The sequence below is a fragment of the Pempheris klunzingeri genome, chromosome 23 (assembly GCF_042242105.1).
Source record: "Pempheris klunzingeri isolate RE-2024b chromosome 23, fPemKlu1.hap1, whole genome shotgun sequence".
NCBI lineage: Eukaryota > Metazoa > Chordata > Actinopteri > Acropomatiformes > Pempheridae > Pempheris > Pempheris klunzingeri.
Genome location: NC_092034.1, coordinates 1,895,504 through 1,912,422, shown reverse-complemented (window position 1 = coordinate 1,912,422; position 16,919 = coordinate 1,895,504). Strand labels below are relative to the sequence as shown.

The 16,919-nt window shown below is 44.0% G+C and overlaps 1 protein-coding gene across 1 annotated transcript; it reads right to left on the bottom strand.

The window, feature by feature from the left end:
* Positions 1-155: 155 nt before the first annotated feature.
* Positions 156-13,850, bottom strand: LOC139222582 (F-box/WD repeat-containing protein 7-like). The gene is made up of 12 exons (XM_070854378.1): positions 13,743-13,850; positions 13,438-13,573; positions 12,264-12,398; positions 12,042-12,165; positions 9,601-9,737; positions 9,362-9,475; positions 5,141-5,322; positions 4,151-4,376; positions 2,981-3,047; positions 2,116-2,259; positions 832-981; positions 156-724 (listed from the first exon to the last, which is right to left on the bottom strand). The coding sequence occupies exons 1-12, from the start codon at positions 13,817-13,819 to the stop codon at positions 591-593; spliced, it is 1,626 nt and encodes a 541-aa protein (XP_070710479.1). The 5' UTR covers positions 13,820-13,850; the 3' UTR covers positions 156-590.
* Between the last annotated feature and the right edge of the window lie 3,069 nt (positions 13,851-16,919).

Sequence of the window (16,919 nt, the reverse complement as noted above, 5' to 3'; positions counted from 1 at the left end):
TGACCTCCTCATTGGTTCAGCAGCAGTTAAAGTCAATAACCCCCCCCCCCCCACATTGGTTGGATCCTCCACTTCGGTTACATTCAACCATCAATGACACTTAAATCCATCGATTTCTCCCAAAAAAAGAACAAAAGAAAACGTCTTTATCCACGTAAATCCACCAACATTCACCGGTTGTCGTAGGAACGGTTTACATCCACGTTTCTTTCCATCAAAAACATTCATTTGTCGCAGCCATGTTGGAAGCCATTTTGTGATTGCGCGGCTTGATTGTGGCGGCCATTTTTGTTGTTGTTGTCAGTGCAGCCATTCTGTGTCGACCCTTTGTTCTTTTCTTTTGCCGCTCCACATCGGGCGTCCAGGTCGCGGTGGATATTTTGTCCGTCTGTGCGTCCACGTGTCCTCCTAACGTGTCCCTTTGTCTTCCAGCCAATCAGGACGCGTCGTAACATTCATACCTGTCTGTCTGTCTGGCTGCTGGAGAAACTGGATCCAGCCACGACTTTGGTCAAATCAAGTGTTTTCAGTCTTGTCCTTTAGTGAAATAAACTCCCCGATCGTCTCTCCTGGCGTCGTCTCTGCTGTCCTCAGTCCGTCTCCTTCTTCCCGTCGTCCAGGTCAAAGTCCAGCACCAACAGTTTGGTTTCCTCCGTCCCGTTCCTGCTGCCGGCGGCGCACACCAGCCGAGTGTCGGACGCTCTGATTCGCCACACGACGCCACCTGTGGAGAGAGGAAGGCGTGCGATTGGTTTAGAACAGGTGTGTGTGCGTTTTGAGGGTGTGTGTGGTCACGATGGCGGTGTGTGTGGTCACGATGGCGGTCCCGACCTGATCCCCGGCTCTGCAGCGCCACCACGTCTCGCAGCCAGGCGCCGGTCTTCAGGTCCCACAGTTTGACCGTCCCGTCGTCGGAGCTGGACAGGACCAGACCTCGGCAGAACTGGAGGCACGTCACCGCCGACTGGTGCTTGTTGGGACCTGAAACGTCATCAGACTGTGACCTCTGACCTCGTCGCCACGGCAACATACCACTTGTACTCCGTCACACACACACACACACTCAAAACTCACTCACATCATCAGGTTTTCATTTTTAGGACTTTTTTAACAGCCGAAAGTAGAATAAAAGAGTGACGGAGTGATAAATAAAAAATAAAATAAAGTAATAAAAACTATAAACAGCTTTCACTTATATAGATATGATGCATAATACATACATGGAGTGAATGATTATACTAAAGATGATCAAAATATTACTCATTACTTATTCATTCTGATAACTTATTAATACAAAATATATTCAGCTGTTCAGTTATGATATTTATATCATTACAGACTGAGCTATAAGTTAAGCTTAAAGTGTGTCAAGTCATCGAATGTTAACTCAGGCCATACTTTTACATATTTTCTAAATCTGCCAGATTCCATTGAGAAAAACAACAATTTTACGTGTTAGTTGCTGATCTACTGCTGCTTCAGTCAAGTAGATTATTTGTGTTTTCATGTGACTTTGTTGTTTTAAAGGGCTTGTTTGGATTCAACACAATATTGGTGTGACACACAACAACGCAGACAGGCCGACAAATCACAGCAGCAGCAGAGCAGCAGCTCCTGTGTCCTGTTCTCTAAAATCCCTGTTTTAGTGAATGTAGTCTGGTGTGTGTGCTGTTTGTGGTTAAACCAAAAGGATCTTCCAGGTCTCTCTCTGTAGGGATCCTTTCCATGATGCTGTCACACACTTAGAATAACACTCTGAGCCTGTCAGTGGATCAAACAAGCTCTTTTAGATATATTTTAAGGCCAAACTTTTGCACTTCTATTTAAGAATGAATGCAGGACTTTTATACTGTACTAGAAGATCTGAGGACTTCCTCCTGCCGTTTCTTCATCTTCATCTCTCATCACACCTACTCGTCTTATCATTTCAGTCCATCTCTGTCAGTTTTCCCTTTTGTTCTCTGCTCTCTCTGTTCCCGTTTTCTCTCTCTCTCTCTCTCTCTCTCTCTCTCTAAGGACGACAGACTTTTCATGCCAGCGTGTTTCATCGCTGAGTCGACAACAACGTTGCGGCTGACTCCCCCCTCCGTGCTGCCCTCAGGGGTTTTCTCTCACCTTGCAGCGTGTAGAGACACTGTCCCGTCCGGACGTCCCACACTCGCACCGTCGAGTCGGCGTTCCCGGACACCAGGATGTTGTCACGCAGCTCCATGCCGCTGGTGAGCGATTGGTGGCCCGTCAGCGTGTGGACACACCCACCTGGACGGGAAACACAAAGGTTCAGTTCAACCGTTTGGCTCCAAAACATCTGTCTTTACAGATTCAGGTTGATTCTAATCCACAGGGTGCAGATTTTATATATTAGTTTATAAAAAGGGGAAAATCAGGTTAAAATTAAATGGAGTCTGGTTTACTTTAAATTCAAGGAGTTTGTACTTTTGTAATAATTTAACCTACATTTTATTTCAAATTTAACCAAATTATTTTAATAGAACTTAACGGGAATTTAATTTTTGAAATATCGTCAATATAAAGTGAACAGAAACTATTCTATGTGTAATAACATCTGTATGAGAACTCATCTTATCAATATCTATTTTACTAAGTATTTTATTATGACTGCAGAGTGATTTATGGTGCAGTTTATTAGCACCACATAACTAAAACTAATGCAGTCTGAATCAATAATCCTGCCGTCATGAAGGATATAATGTGTTCTACAGTTAAATATCTATTTTACATTAATATTAACACTTCACCAATAAATCAAAAATAACAAAGTTGAATCAACACCTCTAGAAAACTGATAATTATACACAGAGCTTCTCCTCAGGCTAAAAAAGGGGACTATTTCCTCAGATAATGACTTATTATACTAATGAAATTCCCTGCTCATACCGAGCGAACATTATCGTGCTTAATGGGTTTAAATAAGAAGTGTTGCGTTTGTGTCTGGACTGAAAATCAGACGTCTCAGTACCTGTTTCGGCGTCCCAGACTCTGATTGAAGTGTCCAGCGAGCCGCTGACCACGAACGCACCGTCGAACTGCAAAGAGAGAAGAGCAGACGACTGTAAAACACACGGGGGGGGGGGCATTTAATGTCAGAATACAAGAACACAAACACACCTCAGTTTTAAGGAGACAGAGCCTCGTTGATTTAGTTGTTTTTTGTCAATTGTGTTCATGTCAGATAATAAATATCCTGTTGGGATTGTATTGATTAAGAAATACGTCGACTTTCCTGTTGCTTCTTTTAAAGGACTCAGGTCAGTTTACTTGTCTAACCCTTGGCATCTTCATTTCTGCCCTGTGAAGTTTTTATAGGGTAACTCCAATAGTTTCAAACCTGGGCCTTATTTGTACATATTTTAGGTTTGAAATGACTGGTGGATACAAAAGGTTTTGGATTTGGTCCAGTAGATCAGCTCAGCCGGCAGAGAACGGGCTGCAATGGCTGCAGTGTAATCCTGCAATTCAAATCATCACAGTAGATCCACTAAAAGAGCTTGTTTGATCCACTGACAAGCTCAGAGTGTTATTCTAAGTGTGTGACAGCATCATGGAAAGGATCCCTACAGAGAGAGACCTGGAAGATCCTTTTGGTTTAACCACAAACAGCACACACACCAGACTACATTCACTAAAACAGGGATTTTAGAGAACAGGACACAGGGAGTTAAAGGTCTCCTACGGCCTTGATCAGTTAGTTTGTTTGTGTTATGTGTCACACAAATATTGTATTAGATTTGTACTAAGTCTTCAAAACACCACAATAACACAAACATACTAATTAATGGAGGCAGCAGTAGACCAGCAACTCCTGTGTTGTGTGTGGTAAAATCCCTGTTTTTCTTAATGGAGTCTGGTGTGTTTGAAGAAAGCAATTTAACAGAAGCCAAAAGGATCTTCCAGGTCTCTCTCTGTAGGGATCCTTTCCATAATGCTGTCACACACTTAGAATAACACTCTGAGCCTGTCAGTGGATCAAACAAGCTCTTTTAGTGGACCTACTGTGATCAGGTGCAGTTGTCCCAAAGGATCACGTTGTGGCTGCTGGCTGAGGTGATCTACTGGACCAGTTCCAACACTTTTACTACCAACCAGTCATTCAGGAAACACCTGACGTCCTGTGACGGTGTGTGCGTACCTGCAGCGAGTACACTCTGTTGGTGTGTCCCTGCAGCGTGTGCAGACACGCCTCCGTCTCTGGGTCCCACACCTTCACCATGTAGTCGTAGCCGCCCGACACCACGCGGCGGCCGTCGTACTGGACGCAGCGCACCGCCGCCACGTGGCCCGTCAGCACGTGCTCGCAGCGGCCCGTCGACACGTCCCACACGCGCAGCGTCGTGTCCCGCGAGCCCGACACCACCCTGACAGAGAGAGAGAGAGAGACGGGTGTGACATCACTGCAGCACCAGCCAATCAGGTCAGCTTGTGTGTCTCAATAGAAAGAGTGTGTGTGTGTTTCTTTATTAGTGTGTGTGTGTGTGTGTGTGTGTGTGTGTTTGTGTGTGTTTACTGTGACCCAGTTTAATCATATCTGTACTTGTGTGTATTAGTGTGTGTGTGTGTGTGTGTGTGTGTGTGTGTGTGTGTGTGTGCTCTTGTGCAGTGTATGGGTACTTTCGTGTGTATTTGTGTTTGTGTGGTTTATAGAGTTGAATTTATGATGTGTTTGTGTGTAATTAGCGTGTAGGTGTGTGTGTGTATCTACAGTGTATAAAGTGTGTGTGTGTGTGCGTCTTGTTCTGGCATGTTTGTGTGTATTTATTGTGTATTTGTGTGTTAGCATGAATGTATAATGTATCTGTGTGTAATTAGTGTGTGTGTGTGCAGCATATTTAAGCATAATGAGTGTGTGTGTGTGTGTTCTGTTTGTGTTTATGTACAGTGAACACACTTTATTAATGTTATGCCGGTTACCATGGAGACGAGCAGCAGGCAGCGGCCATGTGTGTCAGAGTATGTGAGTGTATAAATCTTTGTGTGTGTGTGTGTGTGTGTGTGTGTGTGTGTGTGTGTAGGCTGTAACTGTGTGTGAAGTATTTCTGGTTGTCATGGAGATGAATGCAGCAAAATGTTAGGTGTTCCCAAAGTGTGTGTGTGTGTGTGTGTGTGTGTGTGTGTGTGTTACCGGTTGCCGTGGAGATGCATGCAGCGCACTGTGGACGTGTGTCCGTACAGCGTGTGCACACACTCGCCGCTCTCGGCGTCCCACACACGCAGCGTCCGGTCGGTGGAGCCGCTGATCACCGTGGCGACCGCCATCTGACTGCACCACACGCCGCCGGTGTGACCCGTCAACGTCCGCAGACACTGAGAGAGAGAAAAAAAAAAGAGACGACAAACGGCTTTAATTAACAGATAGTGATTAAGCCTTTAAAGGGGCAGTCCACCAGTTTTAAAGCTAAAGGTCAGTCGTGTTTGGCTGCACCACAGAGAGAGAATACAGTCGTAAAGGACCACTAAGTGGAAATCACTGTTGTTAACGCAGTGTTTATTACCGTGTTGCCTCTGAACTCTTTGCTGCACGAGAGCAAAGAGGCTAAAGGTGAGTTTCCACCAATCGCTGAGCAAATCTTCGCCTCAAATTACTCACTTGATCATTTGTGTTTATTCGTGTTAATCGCACAAGTAAACACAATGACGTGAGAGCCAGGTGGTGTGCTAACTGGTGCTAAAGCTTGTGCTGACTGGAGCTAAAGCTTGCGCTAACTGTGCTAAAGCTTGTGCTAACTGGAGCTAAAGCTTGTGCTGACTGGAGCTAAAGCTTGCGCTAACTGTGCTAAAGCTTGTGCTAACTGGAGCTAAAGCTTGCGCTAACTGGTGCTAAAGCTTGCGCTAACTGTGCTGACTGGAGCTAAAGCTTGCGCTAACTGGTGCTAAAGCTTGCGCTAACTGGTGCTAAAGCTTGCGCTAACTGGTGCTAAAGCTTGCGCTGACTGGGGCTGTTGAATATATTCAACTGATCAGTTTTATTACTGATGAGCTCAACTTTGAAAGGGGAAAAAATTAGTTAATATGTCCCAGATTTAAATGAATAAATGACTAATAATGTAGTTTCTGAATTAAAATTAGAAACTCCAACTTCAGCAGTTTAGTTTAAACAAAACTGTTATAAAAATAAAAAAAATCTATCACCGTTCATTCATGTGTGTAATAGCATAATTAGCATTTTCGCTAAAAACACCCGTTTATGGAGCACGATCACACCGATCAAATTAAATAAACAGATTAAAACTAAAACCAGCTAATCCAGATTGGGTAACGCTGCTGATTAGATAAATCTGGTGGTAATTAAAGCACAAATTAAGTTTAAATGTCATTCAGTCTTTTCTCCCACATTCATCTGTGTGTGTGTGTGCTGAATGTGTGTATATAAACGTGTGTGTCAATATTTGTTCCACGTTCACAACTACTCTTGAAGGACACACACACACACACACACACACACACACACACACACACACACACACACACACACACACACACACACACACACACACACACACACACACACACACACACACACACACACACACACACGGTGAAAATTCAGTTTCACCTCGTGTTGTCATGCCGGTTGCCGCAGCAACGGAGGAAAAACTTTGCCCTGGCAACTGTTGCCGAGTGATAATCAACCTGTCAACCAGGCCAACAATAAACATCATTCAGACTCAACCGACTTGTGATTTCACGGAGAGAAAAGACACACGCCTACAGCTACAGACGAGGGCGTGTGTGTGTGTGTGTGTTTTTCTTTCTGCAGGGAGGACACACACACACACACTACAGGGCAGGTCTAGACTCAGGAGGGAGCAGGTGTGTCCAGTTAAAGAATGTTCCACCGAAACCAGATAGAGACGCCGAGTGTAAAGATGCATTCAGATCATTATCTGAAGTAAAAGTACTGCGAAAATACGACTATAGTCTATAGTGTGTGTGTGTGTGTGTGTGTGAGTGTTAGTGTGTAGTGGAGGTCTATAGTGTGTGTGTGTTAGTTAGTCAGTGTGTCAGTGTGTAGTGGAGGTCTATAGTGTGTGTGTGCTAGTTAGTCAGTGTGTTAGTGTGTAGTGGAGGTCTATAGTGTGTGTGTGTTAGTTAGTCAGTGTGTCAGTGTGTAGTGGAGGTCTATAGTGTGTGTGTGTTAGTTAGTCAGTGTGTCAGTGTGTAGTGGAGGTCTATAGTGTGTGTGTTAGTGTGTGTTAGTGTGTAGTGGAGGTCTATAGTGTGTGTGTGCTAGTTAGTGTGTTAGTGTGTAGTGGAGGTCTATAGTGTGTGTGTGTTAGTTAGTCAGTGTGTCAGTGTGTAGTGGAGGTCTATAGTGTGTGTGTGTTAGTTAGTCAGTGTGTCAGTGTGTAGTGGAGGTCTATAGTGTGTGTGTGTTAGTTAGTCAGTGTGTCAGTGTGTAGTGGAGGTCTATAGTGTGTGTGTGTTAGTTAGTCAGTGTGTTAGTGTGTAGTGGAGGTCTATAGTGTGTGTGTGTTAGTTAGTCAGTGTGTCAGTGTGTAGTGGAGGTCTATAGTGTGTGTGTGTTAGTTAGTCAGTGTGTCAGTGTGTAGTGGAGGTCTATAGTGTGTGTGTGTTAGTTAGTCAGTGTGTTAGTGTGTAGTGGAGGTCTATAGTGTGTGTGTGTTAGTTAGTCAGTGTGTTAGTGTGTAGTGGAGGTCTATAGTGTGTGTGTGTTAGTTAGTCAGTGTGTCAGTGTGTAGTGGAGGTCTATAGTGTGTGTGTGTTAGTTAGTCAGTGTGTTAGTGTGTAGTGGAGGTCTATAGTGTGTGTGTGTTAGTTAGTCAGTGTGTCAGTGTGTAGTGGAGGTCTATAGTGTGTGTGTGTTAGTTAGTCAGTGTGTCAGTGTGTAGTGGAGGTCTATAGTGTGTGTGTGTTAGTTAGTCAGTGTGTCAGTGTGTAGTGGAGGTCTATAGTGTGTGTGTGTTAGTTAGTCAGTGTGTCAGTGTGTAGTGGAGGTCTATAGTGTGTAGTGGAGGTCTATAGTGTTCCTGTTGTTCTGGATCAACATGTTCTCTGTCTTTCTTTAGTCTCCTCTGATGAACAACATGTCTGATTCCTGGATTTCCTCCATGTTTCTCCAGTCTGAAGTCTTTTCTCACTCATTCTGCTTCAGTGACTTCTGGAACCTTCTAGCTGAGGTTGGACACATTTTAGGGACATGAAGAAGAAGAAGGTCCTCCAGGAAACGACGAACGCTTGTATAAAATGGAAAAACTGAAGTACAAGTACTGAATTTGTATTTAAGTATGATACCTGTATGATATCTGTGTTTATCTTCTATATGAAACAAAGATGAGTGTGTAACTACTAAAACACACACTGAGGTCTTCGGACAACCGTCATCTCTTCACCTTTAACACACATATGTGCTGTAGGCCTCAGGCTGTGTGTGTGTGTGTGTGTGTGTGTTTAAACATCAGCGACACACCCTGACTAACACAACTGGTCCACTAATCTTCTCCTCTGCTTTCTTTTCTGCTCAGCCACATAAGCTGCACAGTGTCCTATCAGGTCGTGTTGACCTACATAACAGCCTGCACTCCGTTTTATTATAATTCACCGAGCGGAGTGACATTCAAGTGCAGCGCACACATCCGCCGCTTGATGCTCGGGCCGCAGCGGACGATGAGATTCATCATTAAACACATAATCATCTTTGAAATGTCTGCTACGTTCTCCCACAGGCCATGAAAATGTCTTCTTTATTGTTTAACCAACAGAAAAAAAACAAATATATTCAGTTTACTGTCAAATAAGACAAAGAAAAGCACTAAATTCTGACATTAAAAAGGCAGGAACCAGGAAATATTCTATATTTTTACTTAAAAAATGGCTAAAGCAGTTACTTGACCTTCAAAATAAAAGTACATTGAATTGATTTAACCTCCACAGGAAGTCCTGACAGACAGAAGTAGTAGTACAGGTAAGCTGAACGTAGTACAAGTACAACAGATAGTACGTTTAGCTGTGAGCAATACAAAATAATCAAGAAATTCAATTTATTCTGCAGAACTTCAAAATAAAAGCACTATCACCAATGAGAAAATTTAACAAAAACTTCAAAATAAAAGCACTGTGTCTAGAAATATCTAACTTAATTCTGCAGCACGTCAAAATAAAAGCACTGCTTGACAAAACACTACTTAGAGTAAACACTGCCCAGTAAAACAATACGACACTGTAAGACTGTACTACACTGCATGTTGCTGCAGTAGCAGAACATCCTGATTTACATAATCAATATGTCTGTCTCTGCTGACACACACACACACACACACACACACACACACACACACACACACACACACACACACACACACACACACACACACAGTCGTCCTACCTTCCCAGTGATGGCCGACCAAACTTTGAGCGTGTTGTCGTCGGAGCCGCTGACGATGAGGTCGCCGCTGAACTGGAGACACGTGATCACATGGTCGTCGTGACCTTTCAGCACCTGCAGGGAAAAAAACAAAACAGAAAACAGAGGCAGGAGGGTTTAATGGTGCTCGGTCCACGTTTACATCTCAAACACACGCCGGTCGGCTGAACCCGTGTGTGAGTGTGTGTGTGATTGGCTACCATGGGCTCCCGCGTGTCGCCCTTCCTCCAGTTGTTCTCTATGCGGTGCTGTCGGATGTAGGCCGATTTCCAGGGACTGAACACCGCGCCGGGCCGCACGGACTTCCTCCGGCGTGACGACAGACACTCTGATATACCTGGGGAGAGGACGAGAGGCAGCTTGGGTGAATAATGACTCCTTTACCCGTGTTTTAAGGCAAAAAATAACCAGTTACATGTGTGTTTTAGTGTTAAAACCATAAGTAAATAACTTTGGGTCAAAAATAATTCCACCTTTATGACCTATACTACAGCCAGCCACCGGGGGGCGCTCAAGATTTTTATGGCTTCACTTTTGGAGAATCGTCACGTCGTCCATTTTTTCATACAGTCTATGAGTTGTTAGTGTAGCGAGCTCAACACTGCTAACATTAGCTACCGTAGTTTCACTGATCGAGCTAACCATCGACTGTGTTTAAAAAACGAGCCACCTGTTGGTTTGTGTGCCACCGGTTTGAAGCCTCGAGTCGCCATCTTAATTTTGGAACCAGAGCCTTCGATTGGTTAGTCACAACATAGTCCCGCCCTTCAGGGTAGCCTGCTTCATCCTCTACTTCCCTCTAAATGGGACCATCATTTACTAAATTAACATCCTGCTGTGCTGAAGAAGACCGAGACCAGAAACTCATCAGGAAACTGTTCACTGAGATAAATCAGGGGAGAAGTCGGCTCATTCTCTCATCGAGCTAGTGGAGTCGCCCCCTGCTGGACGTCAGACATCTGCAGGTTTAAGGCCCTGAAGCTACGTCCACCTCTTTATACAGACTGTGAAGCTAACCTGTGTCAGCCCACCACGGCTGCTCCAACTTTTCCAGGTGCAGCAGAGAAGCGTCCACTGAGACTTCACTGACGGATGTTTACTGTACACCAACACCGGCGCTGCTTTCATTAGTATGTAACCAGCATTCTGCTAACGCAGGTTAGCTGCATTCGTATTCTGACTGAGTGCCGGCTAACGCCAACACCGCTCCCGCTGGTACGACGAGGGCGTAGCACAAATACAAATTAGCCGTATTTATGAAGCTGGTGAGCTGCAGTTAGCGCCGGCTTCATTAGTATGGCTGTGGCGTGGCGCTAACGCGAGGTAGGCTCATTGGTATGGCTGCTGAGTGCTGGCAGTGAATCTCGGCTGACTGGCAGAACGCCCAGAGAGAAACACACACACACACACACACACACAGAGCCACTGCATTGCGCTGAATGGAGGAGGAGTGACTGGCTGACTGTGTGTGGATGCATTTGCATGTTACACTCAGGTTAGAAAGTACTATGCATCCCTTAAGCTCCTGCCTCTATTTGTACCCCCCCCCCTCGGTGAAAACGCTGGAAACCACACCTGCTCGGGCACCACATGGTGAACTCTCTCAGCGCTCACAGCGGGACGTACAACAGTTTATCCTCATTTTCAAGCTTCTGGGAGGAGATTCATCAAAATGTGCCAAAACAAAACGCCGACATGAAAGACGGGCCGACAGAGAGTGAAGAGGAGGAGAGGAAGGAGGCAGCGCTGCACTGGTAATACTACATGACTACAAGTTAGCTGCCACTAATGAAGCACATATATAATACATCTATAACACATAACAAAACCCCAGCGATGATTTTATACTACTAACAAGTATTGTGTGTGTATTAAAGGGCGAACATTTCTTATTCTTCTCTGCCATTGAGCTCCATTCTTGTCCAAAAACCAAACAACAAATGCACAATCTCCTCCTGTTTGAGTCACTAGTGCTTTAAGGAAGTCATTTCTACACCATAAGTACACATTTGTGATTGTAAACAATATTTAACCAACATTTAAATCCATATTTCCCCAGCAGACGCCTGCGAACGCCTACCAACTGTTTGACAAGCCACCAACCAAACTCTATTCAAAAAAATCACGATTTTAGCTTCATTTTAACAGGTGAATTTTCCTTCATTATAAACTATATGTACTTTCACTAAGCTAAAAATATTACATACCTTTTAAAGCTGTTGTTAAAGAATAAATCATAGACTTAATTTCACTAAACCCAACAAATCCACAGAAATATTACTTTAGTAGCTGAAGCTCTATTTGGGACCAAAATAAGAGTCAGGCCATCAAATCCGGGATCACATACGTTATTAAAAACACCTAAAGTGACCGTTTCAGATGAACATAGTAATAAAAACGTACATCTTCAGTAGGAACCAATGAGCTTCGAGCCGAGGCCCAGAAACAGGAAGTCAGGAAGGATTTAGAGACGGATGACGAGACTATCAAAATAAGAGAAAACCTGAATACTTGTGATGTTTATTATGGATCCTTTGCAAAAACAGAAACACAACAAACTATACAGCACTACAACCAGTGCTCAGCGGAGTGTGTATTTACCGTGGTGTGTGTGTGTGTGTGTGTGTGTGTTGGTGTTTACCTTCCTCGCGGCACTTCTCCCTCCACAGCAGGTTGTCCTCAGCCAGGATCCTCCAGTACCTGCAGGTCTGGGCGGCCTGCAGCAGGTCTCTGGGGGCCAGGAAGGTGAGCACGTACAGAGCCAGCTGCACACACACACACACACACACAGTTAAAATAGAGCTCCAGATGTACACACACACATTCACATTTCCAGGTGGATGGTGAGTGAAGGTGTGGGCACCTCTTTGGGCAGCAGGGATATGAAGTCTCTCTGGAACTGGGGCTCGATCACCTGCATCATGTGCTTCACCTGACTGGTCTCACACCTGTCAATCAGCTCGTCCAGAGCCAGCAGCCTCTCAGGGCCGCTCCACGTCTGCAGGAGGAGGAGGAGGAGGAGGAGGAGATGAAGAGTATGTTTCTTTTTCTGTTTAAAAGAGTGTTTCTGTTTGAGTTTGTGTGTGTGTGTGTGTGTGTGTGTGTTTAAGTGTCATCGTCACGTCTCTAAAATCGCTTTAACTTCACCCCCGAGCAAGAAAAGAGTAGATGTATGTTTTTCATTTGAATGAGTGTGTGTGTGTGTGTGTGTGTGTGTGTGTGTGTGTGTGTGTGTGTGTGTGTGTACTAGTTTTTTTTGCTGTTATTAGTTACATAAGAACGGCTCGGAGGCAGCACTCCTCTAACGCTCTGTGTTTACGTGCAGGAAGCGGAAGAAATTCACATACACACTTTACCGAAACGCAGCACATTAACAAATGTAGGTGTGTGTGTGTGTGTGTGTGTGTGTGTGTGTGTTGTCTTGACATGAAACTGGGTGCAGTTTGTTTCAGCTCACCAAGTTATGCAAAGCAGGATAATTACCAGTTAATGAAGTCTTCAGTAACATTCGTTACACCGTATTCATGTTCAAAATACGTAATTAACCCCCTAGTTACTGTTGCTATGCTAATGCTAATGTAGACATGGTTAGCCAAGGGACGCTAACAATACGAGGCTCCTACCACACATTTTCCAGGCACTTCTCAAGGATTTTCAAGCTTTTCCAGCACCTTGCTGTTGTGGTAAGTTAGAAATACTTAATACCTCATGCTATTTATTTTTAAAAAGTGAACTATTACATTCATGCGATCCAAGCACTTTTCAAACCTCGAAGCATTACACCACATTAACCGTCTCCAGCACTATTCTAAGCTTTCCAGACTTTTCCAAACTTCTCCAGGACGAGCTGAAGCGCTCAGAACAGGGTTCCTTCGTGTTTACAGAAGTCACATTCAAGGACTTTTCCATAACTTTTAAGGTGCATTCTCAAGCTTTTCCAGCACGTCACACCTGAATCAAAACAGTTACGTCCTCCCTGATTGGCTGTTTCAGAGGTGCATGTATGTGTGTGTGTGTGTGTGTGCTCGTGTGCTGACCTGGAAGGTACGTAGCCAGTCCTGCAGGCCGGAGGGAGGCGGCCCTGAGGTGACGCGCCGCCGCTGAGCCGAAAGCCCATTGGCCAGCCGCAGGTCGCCGAATGTGGTGGGCGTGGCCTGAACCAGACTTGCGGGACTGGGGAGAGAGAAGCAGGGGTGTTAGCATCGGTTAGCTTCGGTTAGCATTACAAAGCTTCAGTGCAGCAGTGCTATTTTTTCCTCTGAGCTCTTGCTAGCAGGAAGCTAATTATTGATCAGCATTTGTTTAAAAGAGTTATGGGTAAACGATATGACGCATGTGTTACCTGAGGTATCCGTTGCCTTTGCAGTGCTTCTTCCCTGAAGGGAACGGCCGGCCGTCGGGATCCAACTTCCTCTTCATCTGGTGAAGAGACGAAGAAACAGTGAGACAGTATCGCTCTTCTGCAGCGACGACGCAGTAATGAAACCTCCAACACTTCAGTAAAACATTCACCTGTTAGTCAAGTCTGATCTACACGTCATGCGAGTGGCTTCAGGGCTGAATGTTTCATTTTAATTTAGGAATTGATGTGACTCAGATGAGTTGTTAGCATGCTAGCTTTTGGTGGCTGGTGTTGGAGCCTTCTGAGTATCTCCAGCCTGGGTCCAGACCTCCTAATCACCCCCACGTCTCGCAATTTTAAGCAATTCAAGTATGTCTAGAGTGCCGCTCCTTGTTGGCTGCTTTTCCACTTTGAAAAACCCCTTGGAGGCTGGATTAAGAATAACAACAGTATCTTCCTGTGTCAAATGAACGGCCACCAGCACCCAGAGCCTTAAAAAGCCTCCATGTTAATTGGTTTGGCTAATTGGAATACTTGCAAATGTGCCGTGTTCACCACTGAAACACAATATCAACAAAAGCGAGTCCAACATTATTGGATCATTTTGTTGCCTTGTCTTGTAAAGAGGCTTTAATATTTAACTTTATATTGAGCTCACATGGTGCACATTCCTGAATAAAGTGTTTAATAGAGGACGCTGGTTGTACTTGGGCGGGGTCTCCAGGGGCCAAACAGCAAATTTCTGCCTCAACATTTCTATTTTCCAGCGCCGTCTACTGTGCCATCGTTAGATTATTGAGTTTAGATTTGCCGTCGCTGTCTATCCAGAAAACTGTCATTTACACCTTCTTACGATACATGGTTTTAGGGATGGTGATTCAAATATTCAAATGGTCAATAATCTATTTTAAAAAATCAAATAGTTTATATGAATATTGTCTTGTTTTAAAAATATATTTTCCTTTGTTTATCCCCGTTGGGCAGCCCGAGTCCCATTCCATCCAGTCGATCTTCCCACAACTGGACATTAGCGTTAGCGAGGGCCAGCGCTAGGTACTAGCGGGGTTAGCTTAGCTCGGTCCGGTTAGACGGACAATGTGGGCAGCGATCGACTCGAGGTCTTAACACTTACTTCAAACGTGTAACTCTGTCATAAACAACATGTGTTTCAGCCATAAAAGGTGGAATAAAAACACTGATCAGTGACTGTTGATGGACACAGTGACTATCGAGTAGTAATTTAGCTTAAAATGCACATCCCACATGGTATCAGTGTGATATCAGCACCAGACTACTGCTACGCTACGCTGTGTGGTCCTTGAAGGGGTTTTTATTTTTCCTCAGTCTTGCACAAGTATGAAGAACAAAGAACGATGGATAGTCTGCAATTAAAGTGTATAAGTTTGATCAATTTTCTAATCAGAAAGAGTTTACGACTATAAACCACCTCATATATAAGAAACGCACTTTCAGAGTTCCTACAAATCTTTGTGGGTTTCCCACCATAGAACAAGTCCGCCAGAGCCTTTCTTTACATGTTTACATGCTGTAGTGCCGTTTTTCAGAGATTTTAATTTGCTACACATCAATACAACCCTTATATCCCACATTTTAATAACATGTACAGACTTATGTCCAGACTGACTAAATAAATGGCTAAAAAGTGCAACAAACCATAAAAAGTGACACAGATTTTTCTAAATACAGAAATGTTGTAGCTGTTTCCCTAAAAATTTTAAATGTATTCCAACGTAGGAAGCGCTGTGAACACCCGCAGTCTGGATTATAATGTTTTTGTTGTGTTTGCTTTATACTGCAAACACATTAGTGGAAGGAAACGGCGCTCTGGGACACTCCTCTGGTTTAATATGTAAAAAGAATTATCGCTCTCTCATATTTGGTTGCAATTCTACCTGCATTGAAAAATAGATGGGATAACTAAATGGGATCAGGGGCGCTCCCGTCAGACAATAAAGGGTTAAAGCCAGAAAACAGGTGTTTCAGAGTCCAGGTGGAGCGACAGAGAAACTGAAAACACCTACGCTGTTAAGTAACACAAACGCACCGACCCAGAGGTCTGAATCAGCCTTCTATCTCTTTCCTCTCTGTCTCTGCCTCTCAGTGAATGAACGCAGGAATGCAGAAAATCGCAGGAATGTCGCCGGTGCAGCACTGGTCTAAAATAGAGCAGCACACACACACACACACACACACACAGATGTACAGGACAGTTTGTGTGTGTCCTCCTTCCTCTGGCATCTTTATATGTGGACCACAGCGTGATCCGACTGCATAATCTGTCCCCACTTTACGAAATTAAACCACAAGACGACAACACTCGTGTAAATATTTCAGCCTCTGGCGCTTCCACGTCAACAACATACGGCGCTGATTTCAGCTCTTAACTCCGACCTAAACTCATAATCTGCTTTTCATTTTCAGACCTTTTTTTTTTTCCTCCCCCCACCTCCCTCCCTCCCTCCCTCCCTCCCTCCAATGTCGTTTGGCTTTTAATAACAGATGTCGCGCCTGTGTGGATTTCATTAAGCTGAATTGAAAACTTCACTTGAGGGTGAAGGACGAAAAAATGTGTTTGCTGTTAAAACCAGAAGAACTCGACCGAGTGAAAAACATCTGTGTTTTAATGTAAAATCTACTTTATTTTCATATTTGTATTTTGTTAGCATCACTACAGCGTTACTATCAGACTTTACAGTGTGTCTTTGGTACCTTATTGCACCTTTAGCACATTTTGGAGTGATGGCATCTCTTTAACATTTCTACAGCCACTTATTATGAGTCTATATTGATCAGCAGAGGGAAAACTGTGACCTCACATTGACCAGTGTGTGATTGGGACAGACTTTACTGTCTAATATCCCTCTATAATCTCTATTTTCACGATGTAAGCGAGCAAAAAAAATGGTTCTACCCTCATAGTCCGACAGTATTTAGATGAACAAGCGCTGGACACTAAAGTTTTGTCTGATTTTAATGAACTTTCACACATTTTTGCAGTTTGACACCATAATTGACCCCAGAAATTCAGTTTTACAGCATCTAACCTGCCAATAAGCAGTGCTATGATAAAAGGATGCAGCTTTATGATCTCTATAATACTACTGTGACGTTACACCAGCCTGTAGATTCTAAACATGCAGTGTAGGCAGGTACATC

Excerpts from the sequence above, each read along its gene's own strand:
- LOC139222582 (XM_070854378.1), bottom strand. The coding sequence starts at position 13,819 with ATGAAGAGGAAGTTGGATCCCGACGGCCGGCCGTTCCCTTCAGGGAAG. Across the intron at positions 4,377-5,140 it reads ATGCATCTCCACGGCAACCG|GGTGGTGTCGGGCTCGCGGG; the intron begins GTAACACACACA and ends TCTCTCTGTCAG. Across the intron at positions 725-831 it reads GCTGCAGAGCCGGGGATCAG|GTGGCGTCGTGTGGCGAATC; the intron begins GTCGGGACCGCC and ends CTCTCTCCACAG.